This window comes from Felis catus, chromosome C1 (assembly GCF_018350175.1).
Source record: "Felis catus isolate Fca126 chromosome C1, F.catus_Fca126_mat1.0, whole genome shotgun sequence".
Taxonomy (NCBI): Eukaryota; Metazoa; Chordata; class Mammalia; order Carnivora; family Felidae; genus Felis; species Felis catus.
The window spans coordinates 1008162-1027596 of record NC_058375.1 but is presented as its reverse complement, the minus strand read 5'-3'; the positions used below and the strand labels follow the sequence as shown (position 1 = coordinate 1027596).

Here is a 19435-nt window from a genome sequence, read left to right as displayed (position 1 = left end):
GTCCCTTTCTCTGCCTGGACTGAGAGGGAAGCTGAGGGTCCGAGCTGACCCCTGCGGCAGGAGGGGGGAGAGCCAGGGCGGGCCCAGGCGATGGGCCAGGTGGGCTTTAACTGAGGGTGGCTGCCGGGGGCAGATGCGGAGGGGACCCTGGCCTGACTTCATGTACAGTTTCTCCTCCCAAACCTCTGCAGACCCCAAACCTACCGGGGGGCAGCGCGAGATGGGTCCCCCCCACGTCCCTCTGCATCTGGACATCAGTTCCCTCAGTCCCACCTCTGGTTAGAGGAGGGACCCCTGGCCTCAGTCTCCCCAAATGTTGAGGTCAGAACCCCTTCCTCCCTGACGGTGTCCCAAAGGCGAGGCCGCCTCGGGGCCGCGAGGAGCAGGCTGTGGGGTGCGCTGGGGTGGGTGCAAAGCGCGGCTCCCAGCGCGCACAAGGGCGGGGTGGGGTCAGGTCGAGGAGGGGGCCCGGGTCCACGGCGCCCAGGCGGGAGGTTGGAGCGCGGGACCGGGGCCCGGGTCCTGTCCCTGCAGGGAGGGGGCGGGGAGCCGGCGGGGGAGCCCTGCGGGGGCCGGGGGCGGGGCCTGTCTCGGGGGCGGGGTCCGCGGCGGGCCGCCCACTTCCGCCGGACGCGCGGCTCGAGACGAATGGAGGCGGCGCGGAGGCCGCGGTTGGGGCTGCGCCGCCGGAGGCCGTCCTCGGGGGGCGGGTGAGGCCGGGGGCCGCGGGACGGGGGAAGGGGGCGCGGGGCGCTGGGGGCAGGCCCGTGTGTGCTTCCCGGAACCCGGCTCGCTCCGCCCCCTCGGGTTGTCACCCTCCCCCGCGCCCCCCCTCCCCGCTACCCCCCCAGCCCTCCCCGCCCACGCCAGCCCCCTCCCCCGCGGGACGCACGCTCACTAGGTCTCCCCGCTCCAGCCCCCACCCCCCCCGCCGAGGTCCTCCCGCTCCCACCCGCCCTCCCCGAGCCCCCTCCCCACGGGCCCCCTGCGGAGCGCCCCCCACTGAGGTCTCTCTGCTCGCTCAGTGGCCGCGCGGGGCCCCTCCCGGAGGACGGAGGCGAGTGCGCGCGGCCGTGGGCGGAGCTGCTGCGCGCTGCGAGAGCGGATCTGAACCCCGACGGAGAGCTGCCGCCGCTGCCCGCCTTCCCCGGCCCGGTGCGTCGGGGGGACCCCCGGGGTGGCCGGGTGTGTGTGTGTGTGTCCCTGGCCCCGGAGGCGCCCAGGCACCAATGACGCGGCCCGTCGACCCCATTTGGCAGGAATCTGGACGCGGTCCCGAGCGTGCCGCGTCCCCCGAGGTGTTCACCGTGGGACCCCACACCTTTTCCTGGACGCCCTTCCCGCCGGCCCCGAGCGGAGGCGGGGGCTCAGGCCGTTGCTACAAGCTGCTCCTTGGGGCCGGGGGGCGCCCGGGGTCCCCTGCCCGGTCCCCGCAGCGATGTCTGGGGCCTGAGCCCCGCGGGACCCCCGGCGCCCGGGAGCGACCGTGGGAGGCGGCGCCGACCCTGCGGACCTGCCCCATGTGCCAGACCGACTTCGCCCCCGGGTGAGTGCGCCCCGCCCTCGGCCTCCCTCCGCCTCTGCGGACCCCAGCCCTGTTTGGAAACCACAGCGGGCTTTAGGGGGTTCAGGGTGCCCGAGCTCAGTTGTGGGCCCTTCAAACAGTAGTTCGTGCGGGCGGAGTGCGCGGCGCGCAGGGACTGCACGCGCCGGCAGACGGGCAGGTCTGGGGGTCCGCCGGCCCTCTCCTCCCTGGAGAGGACGCCACGGCCCGGGGGGCACCGAACCTCTTCCCCCGCCTCTAAGCCGGTCCACCCTGACACAGGGTCCCTGTGGTGACTGCCAGACTGTGGGGTCACCAAGCAGTTTCCTGTGTACATAGTTCACCGGTACCTTCCCAGTGGTTTTAAAAATGACTTTTTGTGTGTAGAGGTGTTCTGTTCTTTAAAAACTCGGTGTATATCTTTTAAGTTTTATTTTAAATAAGGGGAGTGGCTCCAATTTTGTTAAGATACTAATCTCCAGACGCCCAGCTCGTGGGCCGTGTGTCACACAGCTCAGGACACAGACGTGGGGGTCACAGGGGTCAGGATTATCAAAAGGTTCCCGGTCAAGTGAAGTGAATGGACAGCGGTTCGGTAAGCGGACCAGCGCCGGACCTCGCGTGGCTGGGAGAACGGTGTCCTTAAGTCGCGGGTCACGTCCCTGGTCCCCGGAAGCAAAAACAGCCCAGGACGGTGAAGACAGTGGAGCCACTGATGACAGAGCAAACACCAGCAAACCTTCCGAAAATCAGCAGCGCGGAGCCCGCACGGGAAGGCCTCGAGACCCGACCTTCTAATCAGAGAGACGACGTCCCGTCTGTGCTCAGCTGTTTGGGCTCCTCCAGGCTGCGCTTTGTATCACAACAAGCCTTTGAGAGCCTGGTGTTGGGGGTGGGCCCGGCACCCCTGTGCTCATCTCCTCGAAGAGCCCACAGGCCGGGCGAGGCAGCGGGTGAGGCCCCGGCGGGGGAAGCCACCTGCCGGGCATGGAGAAGGGAGCCCGGTGGCCCACGGGAGGTTCCCTGGCTGTCGCGTGAGCGCCAGGTCTGCAAAGTGTCTGCAGACCCAGCCTTTCGCCGTCCTGCCTGCCTCTTGCCAGAACCGGTGTTTGGGGCTGGCTTGCCCGTTCTGACAAAGCAGTGAGCACCTTTAAACCGGGGGTGCTCCTGATTGCCGGACTCATCCCCATCCACAGAAACCCAGGGGCCGGAGGTACCATCGGGAGCCCCGGAGGGAAATGGTTTTCTGGAGAGCTGATGCGGTCGGGGTGCCCCAACTGGCCTCCTGTTCTAGGGGGTCCTTTTTGTCCTTGGCATGCTGGCACTTCTGCACAGTCTAAAAAACAGACTTCCGGCGACGGAGACGTTACAGAAAAGTTCCAGTTTCGGGTTTTGTAAGCAGTCGAAGGAAGACTTGGGAGCGTGCCTCATTTTTCCCAAAGTAAGTGTCGGCGCGTTTGGGCTCACGTCTCCGCGCGTCGGAAACGCCGTGGCACGTTCTTCCACTTGACGAGGGAGAGGGTCCGTGGGCCAGAGCACACCCCTCAGGTTGTGGCTGTGACTGGGGACAACAGACATCCCGGGTCACTGGAAGCGAAGGCTCACGTCCTTTGTGGGATGTTCGGGGCAAGGAGACAGACTGGGCCTTGGGAGGGCCCGGGTTAGCAGGTGGACACGGTAATCGAACTGTCAAATTGTCTTCTGACGTTTCTAGAAAAGTGTGGGCTTTTACTAATTCTTGGGAATTTTTTAAATGTTAACTTTTTAAAAGTAAACTCTACACCCAACGTGGGGCTCGAACTCATGATCCCCGACGCCAAGAGTCACACACTCTTTTGGCCCAACCAGCCAGGTGCCCCACTTGGGAACTTCTCCCCCGGAAACCAAAGTCACGCATTGCTCTCCGTGTTCGTCTCCGGGGGGGACAGACGCCCGTAGCGATTCTGGCGGAGTATGTGCCTCGGGGAGACGGCGCCTGAGGACAAACTCGCCGATCTTCTCAAAGCCTTAGCGTTTTCCAGGTCACTCGGGGCACTGCTTTATTCTTCAGTGTGACAGACGACCACGTACTGGGTTCGCCAGACCAGGTGTGAGCCCCGTGCCCTGAAGATGTGCCTGTTGCCGCGCCCGGTGCCCCATGTACTTTCTGATGCCCGTGAGTCACACACACACACACACACACACACACACACACACACACGGTTGGGAAAACAGGCTCCCATGGGCCAGCTGACATGAAGACGAAACCGGAAGCTGAGCGGTGTCCCCTGTGCTCCACGAGAGCCTGGCTTGTTGGCGTCTTGTGGCTCCGAGGCCCCTCAAGCTGCCAGACACGGAGCCCGCTCTGTTTGAGTCGGAAGCCAGCGGAGGATCTTGGGCTGAGTCTCCTCTCGTGCGGCCGGGCCAGCTGTCCACACACTGGGTTCCCATGTGACAGCGAGGCAGGCCTGTCTTGGGACAAGCTGCTGCAGGGACTCTGTAGAACGGGTCTGGCCGAGACAAAGCTCTTTTTACCAGGGGGAGGTCCGAAGGGGCCCAGAGGGTACCTCCCGGACACCCCAGACAAGGTGGCCTGGTGCAGACCTTAGAATCTTCTGGGAGCCTTGGAGAGAGCCCGCAGGGGCCCCAGGGACTTCAGAGCACACCGAGCCACCTACAGGGTCTGAGAGGGCGGCCGACGGCCACTAGAACGGGCATGGGCTCCCCGAGCCACAGGGTGAGGGCGGTGCTGTGGCCCTCAGGGCCTCGCGGTGATGCCCCGGGTCACCGCAAGGGCCTTTCCCCTCTGGCCGGTGAACTTGGCCAGCTGACCAGGATGGCCCTAGATGTGGGCAGGGGAAAGGTCCCATCTTGGGAGGTCTCAGAGTAGAGAAGCCATCTGGGCAAATCCCCTCAGAGGCCACGTCCCACAGGCGTCTCCAGAGGTCCCGACAGGACTCAGGACGTTGTATGAGGCGGCCGTTCTGTCAGCCACTCATGGAGACCTGGGGAGCCCCGGTGGGGAGGGCTGTTGGGGCAGGACCCGTGTCTTCTACACCGTAAGGTGCAGGTGGGACCTCGGCCGCCGTGACACATGCCTGGGCTGGGGCAGAGGTTGTGGGTGACATTCGAGTCCCAACGTGAAAGGGGTCGTCATCCAGGCTGCCGAGCCCAGGGAGACGGAGGAGGCTGGGCCCGTCTGGAGCATGAGCAGGGCTGGACGAGGGGGGCCTGGTCCGGGGGTGGCCGATAGCAGGGGGCCCAGGAGCTGCGGGCCGGCCAGCCACCAGGTAAGGTAGACCCCACGCCGCAGCGAACACAGGAGCTTTGCTGCTTGCAGTCGGGGGGGCTCAGCCCTCTGGGGGTGTGGGCACGAGGAAGGAAGACCTCACGTCCTCGTGCCCACAGGCCTCACGTCACGTGCCCGTGAGGCCTGACGGAGGAGCCGCTGACCCGTTCTTGCACCGCTGATGGTCTCTGCCGATCCCCTTTCCTGGGGACGGGCTTTCAGGCCTCAGCCCCAGCAGTTGGCTGGGAGCCGTGAGGTTCTCAAGCCGAGTCGGGGCCAGAATCCCCTGGGGGCTTCGTTCAGACACAGGGTGCCCCCGCCCCCCAGCCTCAGAGGCAGGAGTCTGTGCACTGAGCGCCTGGGCCCAGAGAAACCTCCCCAAGGGACAGGATTGGGGAAGGGCCTTTTCTGGTTGGTGGGCCCCCCCCCCCCGGGACCTTCCCCTGGGTTCTGACCGGCTGTGGAGACCGGGTTTCCCTCTGGCTGACCTTCGCTGTGCTCGTCAGCAGAGGGAAGGGCGGGAACGTGTGTGCTGGGCGCCCTTCCCTCTGTGAGTGACCGTCTCCCTGTCGCAGGCTGGCCCAGCTGGACATCGACAACCACCTCGCTCAGTGCCTGGAGGGGAGCGCAGAGGACGTGGTGTGGTGACTGACCTGACTCCACCTGCCAGAACCGTTTTGGAAGCTGCCTACTAAAAAACGTGTCCGTGTGGACTGCTGGCGTCGTAGGTAGTTCGTCTTGAGGCCGAAACACAGGGTCCTTTCTGGCTTTCGGGAAGCGGGGTGCTTTCCTGTAGTCGGAAATGGGCAGAACCCCTCGGCGGGCGGACCCAGGCCCGCGCAGATGAGCGGAGACTCTCGCGAGCAAACTAGGCATCTGTCCCAAAGTCGGCCATGTCTACAGACAGGTGGACGGGTGGGGGGCAGTGCATTCTCCCGCCTACGCGGACTCCGCTCGCACCGTGTTTTAATTCCCCGGATGAACTTGTTCCTTGCACGGCGCAGACTGCTACAGGGTGAAGAGAATCACTGTGAGGCACCCCGGACCTCGCCGACGGGCAGCGTCTCCTCCAGTGGGGAACTTCAGGGCAGGGAACGGGCCAGGCGCCACCGGCAGTGGGCAGGCCGGTCTGCCGGAACATTCTGCACCAGCCCTGTGTTGTTCGGGCTTCCAGGGCAAGTGGAAAATGGGGCACGAGACTGTATAGGTAGTTTTCCTTCCGGTGCTGATGGCCCATGGGCTCTGGTGACCTCTTCGTCCCCACCACAGCCATGTGGCTGTAGAGCGCCGGCAGCGGGAAGCGGGTCACACAAGCCATGGAAAGACCACGAAGGGACCGGGTGACAGACGCCGCTCTGAAAGGACTACCTGGGACAGGACTCCAACTGGGGGAGCTTCTGGGAAAGGCAACACCACGGAGACGGGAAGAAGACCACTGGTGGCCAGAGGATGGGGGAGGGGCACGAATCGGGAGCCCCGGGGGGGCTCTCGGGGCCCGAAGCTACTTTGCATGAGCTGAAGTGGAAGATACGTGTCCTGAAACGTTCTGTGCAAACCCGCGTGCTGCCCAGCACTGAGACGTACACGTGGCACCCTGAAGACATGCCGCGTCCCTGCAGCCTCTCGGAGGGAGAGGGGGACCACGAGGGTGGGGGGTGCGCGGGGGGCTCTGCAGCTGCCCCGCCATTTTCACGTGAACCTGAAACTGCTCTAAATAAAGCCTGTTTTTTGAAAAACTGCTGCTTCCTAGAAACATCCACTGTTGAAGATAAGATCAAGCGTGTTCACTACAGCCTGTGCTAGAGGGGCAGAGTCCGGACGGCCTGGGCCCGAGGGCGGCAGCATGGTCTGCAGGAGGCAGGCGGCCAGCCGCACGGCTCGTAACCGCATAGACCACACGGGACAGCGCGGCGGCTCCGGTTTCCTCGGGCCAGCAGAAGGACGCGCGCCGTTCGGGGCCCAGAGCCGTTGGCAAATGTCGGGATGGCTGTCTCCGACCCCCGCTTCAATCTGTCCTGCACCTTAATCTATACTTTGGCCACAAGCAGCACGCTGCACACGTTCACACGTGGGCGGCCACGCTGGTAACTGGGAAGCTGGTGGCACCGCGGCAGGGAAATACGTGCTGCAAATGGGGACAAATCCGGGGCCCCTGCAGACGTTGTCCTTGTACCCACTGTGGCAAATGGCCCCCATCAGGACGAAGGGGGCTCTCAGGGGACGTTATCCCTTTCCTGGGCGCACTGGGGGTCTCACCCTCCCCAGGTGACATCCGCTCGTCCCCGGGCGCTGCTCACCAGTCACGAGTGACCGCGTGGCCCTCCGACAGGAGCCGTGCTACTGGGCGTCACCACCGGCTGTGACACCGAGACCCCGAAGTTGGCTCCCGCATCTGCTCTGCGGTCCTGAATTTCGGTCTTCGGAGGCAACACTTCCGGGTTGCGGTTGAGGTGCTGGTTGGGGCAAGTGTCCGTGTCGTGTAAAGGCTGCTCTGCAACCGGGGTGGGAGGGTCCAGAGGCCACGGGCGGCCGGGGGCTGTGGGTCGGTGGTGCCTCGCCCTGAGCACGCGAGTCGGCTCATCTGCCGGAGTCAGGGCAGGACGGGGGCACTGCCACGCAGGCGCCCCCTCGTTTCCACTTTTGCTACCACCATCTCCCGCCCCAAACCCCCAGCCGCGGGGTGCGGAGGCGAGCCCTGGTGCGCGGGGGATGCGGTGCGTGTGGTGACGGAGCACAAGTGGGCAGAGGGACACTCGGTGCGTCCGGCGGGTGGAAGAGGAGCCCTCCCACGCCCTGCCCGGGGCTCGAGCCACAAGGAGCGTGTTAGAGGAGGCTCACCTCCTTTTAGAATATCTTCAGTTTGGCATTCCTCCGAGGAGGAGGGTGATGGGCGCGTGCCACCTGGGCAGGTTATGGGGGCAGGAGGCGGGCCGTGTCAGGAGCGTGCGTGTGGGTGTTCCAGACTTATTCCGTAAGCGGACGGCCGCCCACACAGATCTGTTCAAACTTCCCAATTCTGAGCATCATTATTACCGATACAAATAGTTTTTAAAAATTTAATACGTAAGACATCACGTAGGCGCTGCTTAGTGTTTTCAGGAGTATTTTGTGCGAGTTTAGTTCGACTTTCTCCCTTTTCTGTGGTCTTCGGGAGCTTCAGGGAGCAGCGCTAGAATCTAGGATCCCGGCCCCTTGCCATCCAATGCCCCACTCTGGGTGAGGCGTGCCCTCTGCATCAGCCTGCACCGCTGTTCAAGCACGTACGTGTTAAGGGGCACATGGGGGGCTCAGCCGGTGAAGGGTCCGACTTCGGCTCAGGTCACGATCTAGCTGTTCCTGAGTTCAAGCCCCGTGTCGGGGTCTTTGCTGTCAGCATGGAACCCGCTTCGGATTCCGTGTCCCCCTCTCTCTGCCCCTCCCCCACTCGTTGTCTCTCAAAAACAAACATTAAAAACAAAAGTCAAACAAAATATGTGTTAAATCTCAGCGACAGGAACTTACCGAATCTAGCCTCCTGCTGGTGCACGGCCCCGCCCGCTGCGGCCCGCCCGTGCGATGTCACCTGCCAGGCCGGGCAGGAGCCCCTGGCAGGAAAAAAGGCACCGAAGGCAGGCTTCGACATCATGGGCACATTTTATTCCTCAGGACGTTACAGGCTAACTCTCCTGGCGGAGCAGGTCAGTTCTGTTTCTGTGGAAAGTGTGCACCTTCGAAATCGTGGGGCAGTTTGTCCCTCGGACACGGTCACCGCGGCTCCTCCGCGGCGCAGGCACAAGAAGCAGGTTCCTCCAGCACGAAGCCGGCCGCGCGGGCCCAGACGCGAGACCGGTCCGCCCCGAGAAGCGCCGGCGGGACGCCCCCGTCCGCGGTCTCAGCGGCAAGCGTCCCTCCCTGGCCGCGCCCGGAGCCCCGCGCCCAGCCTGGCATGCATGCGCTGTGGTTAAGGATAGAGTGAAGGGGTCATTCACAGACGTGTCCATGACACAGAAGACGGCCTCACACGGACTCCTCGGTGGACAGCAGTAACGGGTTGATGTACTCAAAACCTTCAAACTCCGACTGGTCGATCCTCTTTATGACGTCCCTGGGTGCACAGAACAGCGCGGGCTTGGGTCAGCCCCGCCCCCGCGGCAGGCCCCGCCCCCCACCGGGCGGCATGACACCCCAGCCTCCGCCCCAACCCCAATGAGGCCCCTACGGCCCCGCCCCCAGCAAGCCCCGCCCCTGCCCGTAGCCTCCTAGCCCCTCACAGCCCCGCCCCCAGCCTGCGGCATCCCGCCCCCAGAAGGCCCCGCCCCCAGCGGAGAGCCTCCTAGCGCCCAACAGGCCCCGCCCTAGCCTTCCCCCTGCCTCGCCAGGCCACCCTCCCGAGGCCTTACTCGTCGTCAGGGGTCAGTTGCACGGGCTCGCTGGTGAACTGGGTGTCAAAGTTGTCCAGACCGTACTCGTCGGTTATCTGGGGCTGGAACGGCGGCAGGGCCTGCTTCTTCTCCAACTGGGAAGGACAACGCGAGAGGTCAGAGCCGTGTACTGTGCGTCGTCTCCACCGGATTTGGGTTTTGGAAGGGACTTAAGTCACAGAATGGAATAGGAAGACAGGGTTTAAACACGTCCTGTATCTGAATGCCAGTTTTCCATTCCCTTAAACACAAGATCTGGGAAAACGTATCTGAAGCCAGAAAAGTCCTGACCCGAGTTAAAAAAAATGCTGGCGGTACCTGGGACAGAGCCACGCTGGGCCCAGTGGTCCTGCCGCTGAACCCGAAAGAGACTGCTCTGGGGAGTTTTTTTGTTTCTTACATCTTGGAATCCTGGTCATAAAGGAGCAGGGACTTGGCAGGGACACCACTGCCCACGCCGGTGCCTGGTGAGTGCCCATCCCGCCAGGCCCTTCCTCGCCATAAAGCCATCGTTGACCTTCTGACTTTCTAACCGCAATGCTCACCAGGTAGGAAACAGGACTCCTCAGGATCCAGACTCTGACTTCCCCCTCACCATTTATGGGGCTGGGACACACTTGTGCCACAGGGCAGAGACGAGTGCCCAGGACAGGTGCCATTCGGCAGCATGTCACATGGGCGAGGGTGGGGAGGGCCTGCCGGCTCAGTCCCTCAGTTACACGCCCAGTTCCCTCCCCCCTCACCAGGCGTGTGCTGTGCACCTACCAGTGCTGGGCCAGGCACGTTCCCCAGAACACTGAGCCATAAGTGAGGGACGAGGGTCCCTGCTCCATGGATCTATCGCGTCGGGTCTCCTCCCTCCCATGTAGCCACACGTGGAGCCAGCCCTGTGCAGCCCCCACCCCTCAGCTCCCGGGGCCTGGAGGGCCTTGGAAGGGCTGAGCCCGGGTCCTCCTGCGGGGGCCGCCACATGTCCCCAAGCAAGCCGTGGGACTGTCCAAGACCAACGTGACGGGGAATTGTTCCGGGCACGGAATGTGACAAGCATGGGCCCCGCTTCAGCCAGTGAAGGACATGAGGGTGTCTCAGACGTGAGTGAGTCGTTTCCGGCAGCTGACCAACACGCACAGGGACGTGGCCAGCATGGCAGCCAGTCACAGGGCAGAGACATGCGTCTTCTGTCACCCACAGGATGCCAGGAGGGGTGCGTGGCAGAGAGAACGGCTGTCCCTGCAGCCAGAGCGGGTCAGCCGTGTCCAAACGCACGGGCTGCCATGGGGCTGTGCCTGGGGGGATTTTGCAGTTTCTCACCTTTGTGCAGTTACCCAAATTCTTTGGTCAGGACGAAGTCTTTTCCCACAAAAAGTGGGAAGGGGGGCATTTCTTAAACTAGCTCCCTACCTTAGGTCTTGGCTGCTGTAAGATTTAAACAGCAAGTCACGGCAGATCAAGAAGCGAGCACACCTGGGTGCTCACCTGGGATCCTCCCTGCCCCCCCCTCCGCAGCCTCCCTCGGACCCCCTTTCCTCAGTCAAAAGCAGGACCAAGAACGGTGCACCTGGAGTGCCTCCGGGGGCGGCTGCTGATTGGCCGCACCGGGTGAGAGCAGAAGGAAGGTGCTGGAAGGGGCTCGCCATGGCGGCCGGGTGGGTCTGTTCTCATGGGCTGAAGGAGGTGGACGGCCCTGCAGAGTGTGCCAGGGGCATCGAGGGGCTCAGTGCCGCCTGAGAGGAGGCTGTCTCTGGCGAGGCCGGGCAGGGGACCGCTGGGAGGGCAGCAGTGGGGGCGGGGAGAGGCACAGGCCCCGGGGGCCGAGTCCCCGAGGACTGGGCAGAAAGGAGGGGCAGGGCAGGGTCCAGCTGACCGCAGGGCTCCGGCCCCAGCCCGGCGGGAGGCTGGCGCTGCACGCCGTGGCGAGACGGGGCTCCGGCATCTCTGAGCGGGGCTTCTCCGGTCTCCACTGCTCCCTGTTTCCCCAGCTCTGGGCTATGACCCCCCAACAGCACGTGTGTGGAGCAGGGACTGGCCTGGGGGCCATGAGGCAGAGGGACCCTAGCACCCACTGCATCAAAATGCTTCTTCCCTCCACTATCTCATAGTCCTCTCGGCGAAAACGGCACCCCCTCAAGCACTGCGGAGGCTCCGGGCCCTGGACCGCGTGTCCCTCTTCGTGCAAAGCACGTGCTTCTGCTCAGGCAGAGGTGCACCTGTAGCAACGGCGGCTGCCAGCCAGGCTGTCCCTCACTCGGTAGAGCCAAGGGCGGGCCCACACGCACCTGCCTCGGCCCACTGGGGTCTGAATGTGGCTTATAAACATGGACTCTGATCATAAAAGACTGATCTCCTCATTCATATCCACGCCCCCGACCCTTTCCCTTCTGATCTTGGGAAAACCGTTAAGGTCTAGAGATGAGACCCAGGCCAACTGAGATAGGAAGGGGGCTTTCGGCAAGGACGCACTGGTCAGAATGAGCAGATGCCACCTTCAGGGGATGCGGCATCAAAGGGCTCTCGCCGAGGCCGGACATCTGGCCGGAGCCCCAGGGCAGTGGGCGAGGTTTCCACAGAGGCCTTTCCTGTTTCTGGGGCTGCACTTTGTGGAACCTAAGTCTGCAGGGCGTGAGGGCACTGGGCACTGCCATAGCTTAGCCAGTTGGCACGTGGGCCATGGGCGGTCCCTCCAGGGGTTCTATGGGTGCCTGGGTGGGGGGACAGGCCTGAAAGCAGAAAGGGGCCATCGCTAACCCTAGCCTGGGGGCAGCTCGTTCCTCCAGCGTGTCCCGAGCTGTATGGATAATAGAGACCAGCCAGACTCTAGATCTCCTCCCCACTGCTGCTGGAGTCATCAGAGGCAGTTCCTTTTTTCTTTCTTCAGCTTTCCTTTTTTTAAGTAGGCTCTATGCCCAACGTGGGGCTTGAACTCACAACCCTGAGATCAAGAGTCGCATGCTCCACTGACTGAGCTGGCCAGGCGCCCCTCAAAGTCAGCTTCTTAGTTAAAAAGTGCGTGTGCTCTGTATATTGTTCTAAGTATTTGTCTAATAACCCCAAGGAAGAGGAGGCTGGATTCTGTCTTGAAAACAGCTCAGCTAGGGCCTGGACAGGGCAGCGTGTGGCAGGGCGGGCGACCAGGGTCTTGAGAATGGGGTTGGCCCTTCTCCCCACAAAGGCACAGATGACTGTCCTCTGGAAAGTGACAGTGACAGTGACAGTGACCAGGTGGAGCGGACAAGAGCTTCTCCGTCCACAGGGCTGGGGGTCGTCCTCGGCACTGGCCGCGGGGCCACTACAGCAGCCAGGAGGGGGGGGCACGACACTGCCCCAGAGAGGGGCTTTCACGTGATCTAGTTCAAGCTCAAGTTCAACATGTACTTAGTGAGCTAATCTCCTTTTCTTCAGAGGAGCATATTTTCAAGGTTATATTTCAGCAACTTGCAACCATCTATGTATTTCAAAACAAAATTGGTTCAATTTCCCTTTAGCACCAGAAACCACGGCACGAAGGTCGGAAGGGCTTGCACACTTTGCTGTTAGCAGCAGCCCGGGACGGGAACAAGAAAGGCAGCTCTGGAAAACCAACTATGAAACCAGAGAAGATGCCCCTCGCTGGGCCGGCTCCCACCACTGAATTTCTGACCAGGCAGTGTGGTCACAGACCAAGGACATCCCCAAGGGGACCCGAGGCGGTATAGCGTGTGCTAGGGGACTCCCAGGCAGGACTTCTCCCAGGACCACCTGGGACCACCGTCCCAGGGGCTTATCACGGCCCCACAGGGTCCCTGTCAATTATAGGTGAACAGGTGAGTTTCCAAATCGCTTCCGGGGCCCAGACCCTCACAACGGCAGGAACCATGCCCTTCACCCCCATCCCTGCCTCGGGGGAGAGGTGGGGTGGGAACTGGGTCTTTTGTGCTTTACCAGGTCCCAGTCGATGCTGCGAAAGAATGCATGAGACTTGATATCGGAAAATCCAGTCTGTGGCCGGCAACCGAGCCTCTCTTTGGGGTCCTAGGGGTCAGAGATCAAATAAGGACATGTCAGCATTGAGCAAAGAAGCCCCAAGTCACGGCGAGAGAAAACCAGCTTTCCTTCCCTCCAGGATAGAAAGGGCTTCCTCGAATCATCTCCAGCCAGTCTTAACCAGCCCGGTGATGAGCAGACATTCCCTTCACTAAAAATTCTACCCCTGACACCGGAGGCTTCGTTAAATTTCTCTTTGGCATAATTTCGCATTTCGTGTTTCGGCAAGTGTGACTAAAAACTGATGATTCACGGGACAGAGGTCAAACAGGGAGGCAGAGATTCACACCCACCCCGAGGCATCCCGCAGCTGACCCTGGAAACAAGTGCCCGCGGGGCCCCGGTCAGCCCAGGCAGCCACAGACGGGACGGGACGTCAGGGCGGCCACAGTGTACCTTGTTTAAAAATCCTTTCAAGACGTGGGAGGCTTTCACCGAGAGGAATCGGGGGATCCGGATGGGTTTCTCCAGGATTACTGCAACGATCGGGCCCTGGTGAGGAGTCTGTGTCCCTCCCGACGCTCCCTACCGTGTTTGCTCTGCCCAGCCACCCGGGAGCTCCAAACCCTTTCTGAGCAAGAGTGTCCAGGGCGCTCTCAGGGCCCTGGCCCCTCCTCCCTCCATGCAGCAGGGCCTCTCACCCACAGAAGGTCCCCCACACCCCCCATGTGCGCATAGTCACACGTGCCCAGGACCACACGGGAGCCAAGAGCATCCTCACAAACGTGGGCGCCTCCACACACGACCGCCAGAGGGCGCCATGGGGACCCGGTGTTCCTGGGCATCAGCATCCCACAGGCAGGTGTTCTGCACTTCCGGATGGCCTTGGCCTGGACCCTAACGGTGGCCCCGCCCACCCAGGCCTCCAGGGCACACACCTGGCAGGGGCAGGGAGGAGTCTGGGCTACAGGAGGGCAGGCTGTCTTTCCTGGTGGGGCTCTCACTTCCCACCCCAGCCTTTGCCTCCCTGAGAGCCAGTCTATGAGGACGTGGCTTCTGTAGCACTGCAGGGGCCAGCCCGGGACCCTTCCATCCATAGCCCCCCAAAAGAGGGAACACCTGCTCCGTGAGGTGGGGACAGACTCGCGCGCACAGCCTGGGGGCGGCAACTGAACCCTTGAGAGATGCCCGGTGACCCACGCACCTTGAAAAAGGTAGTCCTCTGTGTTCATGTCGGGGTTGTCGGTGATGATGTCAAAGGGGGAGCGCCCGGCCATCATCTCAAACATCAGGACGCCCAGTGCCCACCAATCCACGCTGAACCCTGGAGGGATGGCAGAGGCCCGGCACACGGGCGGTCGGCAGGGGCACGGCTGCAGGATGGGTGTGCTCCAACCGCTGAGGGAGGCAGCCGAGTGGGGCGGTGTGCACGTCTCTGACCGGCGCTGTGACCCCTCTGCGCACCATCGTGGGGCCCTTGTCTTTTTCTTTCTTAACTAGTTGCAAAGCTGTTTTCACATCAGGGCCATTAACTCTATACCTGGCACTTTGCTGGTTTTCCAGATCGTCGTTTGGCCTTTAAACCTGCTTGTGGCCCCTTCGACCACACAGACGCGTAAAACTGAGCACACCTTTGGGCAGCCGTCCTTTTCGTTTTCCTTCGGTTCACCTGAGCTTGAAAAAAATCCCTTCTCTAAGCCTGCAAAAACTCAGGGGCACCTGGGTGGCTCAGTCGGTTAAACGTCCAACTCTTGAGTTCAGCTCAGGTCCTGATCTCATGGTTCGTGAGTTCAAGCCCTGCATAGGCCTCTGTGCTGACCGTGGGGGGCCTGCTTGGGATTCTCTCTCTCTCCCTCTCTCTTAAAAAAAATAATAGGGGCGCCTGGTTGGCGCAGTCGGTTAAGCATCCGACTTCAGCCAGGTCACGATCTCGCGGTCCGTGAGTTCGAGCCCCGCGTCGGGCTCTGGGCTGATGGCTCAGAGCCTGGAGCCTGTTTCCGATTCTGTGTTTCCCTCTCTCTCTGCCCCTCCCCCGTTCATGCTCTGTCTCTCTCTGTCCCAAAAATACATAAACGTTGAAAAAAAAATTAAAAAAAAAAAACTTGAAAAAAAAACAACCACCCGTTTTTCACATCTTTCTATATTCACTGTTTCAGTTAATCTGACAGGTTAACAATTTTATCGCACAGGGCAGCGGGAGTGGGAGAGCCTGGCTTCAGTCGTGCCCGCAGCCCCTAGACTGTTGGGGACAGTCACCCCCCTCCCGTCCCGGGCCAGCTTCTAGACTCTCCAACCTGGCCTGCCCATCTACTGGCTGTCCTTCCCTGTCTGGCTACTCAGCGACTTTGGTTATAGCAGCTTCCTGGGCGCCTCCTGCCCCAGAGGACAAGTGACCTACCCGCCCAGCCAGCCGGCCCTCATTTTCACGGCAAAGAAACGTTTAAAAACACTCGATGACATGTTTGTGATGTGCTCCACTGCAAACACTAGGACACAAGGGCGTGGGGTGTGCACACGTGTACAAAGATGCATCACACATGTGAGCGCACACACACGTATCCGGGGCACACACGCGAACACAGGCACGCGCACACACCGTAATCTCGTTTTCATTTCAAACCCAGAGAACAGAGAGGTGCAGACACGCTCTTCATGGTCTGCAGGGGCTGCAGGGCATTCTGGGTAACCTACAGCTGCCGGCTCGGTTTACAGCCGTGTCTCTCCCACTGACTGGGGGCAGGACACCAACTGGGGCTCCAGGCCTGGGGGCTCGTGGCTTCGTGTGGCTTTTCCTCCTTCCCAACCCCTTAGGGCTCCTCGACAAAAGGAACCCCACGCAGTGTCCTCCACCAGGGGACGCTTGAATGGACACCCGGGACACGTGGGAGCCACACAGGTTCACATAGGGCGGAGGCCAGCGGGTGACAGGAGGGAACAAAGTGAGGGCTGTGTGTTTTAGGTGTAATTTGGTCAATAAAACCGCTCTCCCCGGCTGCGGGGTCCGTGGTTAGGTCCCCCGGCAGCGTCAGCCCCAGCAGGTCAACCAACCTGACCCTCTGCATCGCGCCCGCATCCCCGAGGGGTCAGGGGTCCCTTACAGGGGTGGGGGGCTGTGCTCGTCCACACCCGCCTGCTGTGTGCCTGTGAGCAGCCCCGTCCCGCAGCCCCGCTCACCGTACTCCTCTCCCCGCAGGATCTCCGGGGCGATGTAATTCGGGGTCCCGCAGAACGTGCTGGTGGTGTCGCCAGGGCCCAGGCCTTCCTGCGGGGACACAGTCAGTTACCAGGAAGGAAGAAAAGCGTCTGAGGTCGATTAGAGCAGGAGGCGCCTTGCCTGGGCCCCTTCGGGCTGCGGTAACCGGGCGGTCAGCACCTCCGACCCTGAGGGGCTGAGACGGCCACGGTGCTATGCTGACCGTGAATTCCGGGGGCAGGCAGGGTGGCCCTGGGGGCCGGGTGCTCGCCTTGCACATGCCGTAGTCCGTTAACTTGATGTGGCCGTCCGCGTCGAGGAGGACGTTGTCCAGCTTCAGGTCCCGGTAGATGATCCCTCTCTCGTGTAAGAAGTTGAGCGCGATGCAGATCTCAGCGGCGTAGAATCTGGGGGCGGCAGAGCGAAGTCAACGAGGCGCCTGGACGAGAGGCCCGGGTCCAGACAGAGCGGGAGCTGGGGGGACGCCCGACGCCCTGGGGTCCTCGTGCTCAACCCAGCACGTGGGGCCAATCAGACCGCCAGAGGCGCTCGGTGTCCCAGAGCGCAGATCGGGACCACCACACACCCGCTAGGATGGCCACTCTCAGAGACGGGCGGAAAGTAAGCCATCCTGGCGAGGACGTGGAGTGGACTGTGAGAGCACGACTGGTGGGTGCTCCCGTGGAGAACGGCACAGAGGGTCCTCAGTAAGCTAACACGGGAATGCCGTGCGACGCAGCGTCCCGAAGGGCCCGGCCACCGGGCTACCCGGTCACCGTAGCCAAAGGCGGGAGCAGTGTCAGACGGGCGGGTAAGCAAAACGGGGTCCCTCCATACAAGGGAACGTTCCTGAGCCTGCTGTAACAATGAAGCCTGAGGACGTCGGCCAGTCCTCAGAGGACACATGCCTAGGATTCCACTCTCGAGGTCTCTTGGGGGGACTGGGGTGGGGCTGGGGGCCAGCATTTCACAGGGGCAGAGCATCAGTTGGGGAAGATGGAAAGTTCTAGAGGCGGGCGGTGGGGATGGCCGCATGACTGTGTGGATGTGCCTCATGTCCCTGAGCTGTGCGTTTACAATGGCGAGAATGGTGTATTTTGGGTTACGTCTGTTCTACCACAATCAAAGAAAAAGAAAACGTGAGGCGCCCGGGGGGCTCAGTCGGTTAAGCATCTGATTCTTGATCTCGGCTCAGGTCCTGATCTCACGGTTCGTGAGATCAAGCCCCATGTCTGCACTGACAGCGCGAAGCCTGCTTGGGATTCTCTCTCTGCCCCTCCCCCACGTGTGCCCTCTCGATCTCTCTCAAAATAGATCAACTTTAAGAAAATAAAAAATAAATAAAAAAGAAAACGCCACTGTGTGGGGAGCGAGCCATTCCTGGGTTAGTACTTGCCTTTCCCCGGAAAGGATGTAAGGTGACCAAAATCACTGTATGGGATTGATTTTTTTTTTAATGTTTATTTATTTCTGAGACGGAGAGAGACAGAACATGAGTGGGGGAGGGGCAGAGAGAGAGGGAGACACAGAATCTGAAGCAGGCTCCGGGCTCTGAGCTGTCAGCACAGAGCCCGACGCGGGGCTCGAACTCACAAACTGCGAGATCATGTCCAGAGCCGAAGTCGGACGCTCAACCGACCGAGCCACCCAGGCGCCCCCGCATGGAGTTGATTTAAGGGAGGTGAGGAGGAGCAGGATGGAAAACAGGAAGGAGGCGGAGAGGAGATTCACACTTAGGGCCGAGGTGCGGAGGGCGGGCGGGGTGGCTGGCCCCGAGAGTCACTGTCACTTCAACAGAAATGGGTTATTCTCCTCCGAGAGCCATCGCGCTGCATCCGTGAACCAGAACCAGAGGCGGCGGCCATGATGCCCACTCAGGTGAGTTCCCAGCAGGCGTCTGCCCCCCCCCCCATTTTGGAAACGGGAAAAAGGCAAACAGCTCGGCGGTGTCCCTGTGCGCACATACTCGCCTAGGAAGCACCCACTTCTCCGGGCGACGTGCCAGCTGGCTCTGGAGTCTGACACTCGGCAGGGGACAGCAGCGTCCTCTTTGCTGTGCCCCCCCGGGGCCCTCCCAGCTCATTGCCGGCCTGTGCCCGCCTGCCCACACCCACCTGGCATGGTCCTCTGGAAGCTTCCTCTGTCTCTGCATGTGGAACATGAGGTCCCCACCGTTGACATACTCTATGACCAGGAACAGCCTGGAGGGAGACAGAGGGTGGTTGGGGCTGGGACCCCAGGGCGGCCCGTGCGGACCTCACCAGCGGGGGTTCAACGTGGGGAGGCCCCGGCACCAGGAACGCTGAGCCAGGCTGCGGGCACGTCAGCTCTCCTCCCATGAGGAGGGAGGCCCCTGGGTCACCTGACCCCTCTCGCAGGGTGAGGAATGTGGCCCAGCCTGAAGAGTTGGGTCACTGGAGCAACATCCCGGGGGGCGTGCTCTCAGTTCCAACAGAGAACACCGTGACAATCCTGTTCAGCCGCTCGTGTCCCTCAGCACAGGAGCAAGCACTCCCCCCACGGAGCCGGAGCCGGCCTTAGGGTAAAGGAGGTGAAGTATGGCAGGGGGCGGGGGTGGAGGCCACTGCGGCAAGGGAGGGCACCACATGCACAGGTGGCTGGGGAAGGTGTCCCAAGAGGGCAGACGCAGGTCATGGAGCTGCAGGGCCACCCCGGAGGCAGCGGGGACAGGAGAGCGGTGTGCGGGTGCACAGGCCAGGTGGACCCCAGGGAGGCACAAGGAGGTGCCCTGTTGCCGGGCGGGAGCCCAGGAGGTTTGGATGGGGGTGGGCGGTGAGCAGGCTCCAGGGACAGCGGGCGAGGTTGCGGGGGGCTGGACACTGGACGGACAGCCCCGGCGCAGGGGTGACTTGATGGTGAGAGGCCTGGGGGCAGCTGGGCAGGGTGGCCCGAGTGACCCTGTGTGACCCCGCGACTAAGGAACTAAGACCACACGCTGTCCCAGTCTCCAGGCCATCTACCGCGTGGTTCCTACTGCATGACCTCTTTCTCGAGTTCGGTAAGATGCCGTTTTCAAAGTCAAACTCACGCACAATCTTCCAGAAACACCC

General features: G+C 62.1%; 2 protein-coding genes and 1 long non-coding RNA gene across 6 annotated transcripts in view; 2 read left to right on the top strand and 1 right to left on the bottom strand.

The window, feature by feature from the left end:
- The first annotated feature begins 85 nt into the window (after positions 1–85).
- Positions 86–5993, top strand: FAAP20 (FA core complex associated protein 20). 2 transcript variants are annotated; one of them, XM_023257964.2, is made up of 4 exons: positions 86–321; positions 1026–1155; positions 1260–1546; positions 5387–5993. In XM_023257964.2, the coding sequence occupies exons 1-4, from the start codon at positions 314–316 to the stop codon at positions 5457–5459; spliced, it is 498 nt and encodes a 165-aa protein (XP_023113732.1). In that variant the 5' UTR covers positions 86–313; the 3' UTR covers positions 5460–5993. The 2 variants fall into 2 exon arrangements, with proteins under 2 accessions (XP_023113732.1, XP_044890882.1); XM_045034947.1 differs by lacking the exon at positions 86–321 and adding an exon at positions 614–710.
- A 2432-nt stretch (positions 5994–8425) lies between these two features.
- PRKCZ (protein kinase C zeta) overlaps positions 8426–19435 on the bottom strand; it is a 100029-nt gene continuing 89019 nt past the window's right edge. For all 3 annotated transcript variants that reach the window (XM_023257963.2, XM_045034939.1, XM_019836008.3), the window contains 8 exons: positions 18479–18565; positions 16636–16771; positions 16346–16433; positions 14376–14495; positions 13628–13707; positions 13130–13219; positions 9191–9306; positions 8426–8895 (listed from right to left, as the gene is read on the bottom strand). In XM_023257963.2, the coding sequence (XP_023113731.1) occupies positions 8808–8895; positions 9191–9306; positions 13130–13219; positions 13628–13707; positions 14376–14495; positions 16346–16433; positions 16636–16771; positions 18479–18565 (805 nt within the window). In that variant the 3' untranslated portion in view covers positions 8426–8807. The remainder of the gene's footprint in view (positions 8896–9190; positions 9307–13129; positions 13220–13627; positions 13708–14375; positions 14496–16345; positions 16434–16635; positions 16772–18478; positions 18566–19435) is intronic.
- LOC123379442 lies at positions 9306–13401 on the top strand. Its single transcript, XR_006583826.1, has 2 exons — positions 9306–9759; positions 12694–13401. It is a non-coding gene; the product is annotated as an uncharacterized LOC123379442 (long non-coding RNA).

What these genes read in the sequence shown, in the direction of transcription:
- FAAP20 (XM_045034947.1), top strand. Translation starts at nt 649, where the DNA reads ATGGAGGCGGCGCGGAGGCCGCGGTTGGGGCTGCGCCGCCGGAGGCCG. An exon ending in AGGCCGTCCTCGGGGGGCGG is followed by an intron (nt 711 to 1,025) that starts GTGAGGCCGGGG and finishes CTGCTCGCTCAG; the next exon opens with TGGCCGCGCGGGGCCCCTCC. An exon ending in TGCCCGCCTTCCCCGGCCCG is followed by an intron (nt 1,156 to 1,259) that starts GTGCGTCGGGGG and finishes CCCATTTGGCAG; the next exon opens with GAATCTGGACGCGGTCCCGA.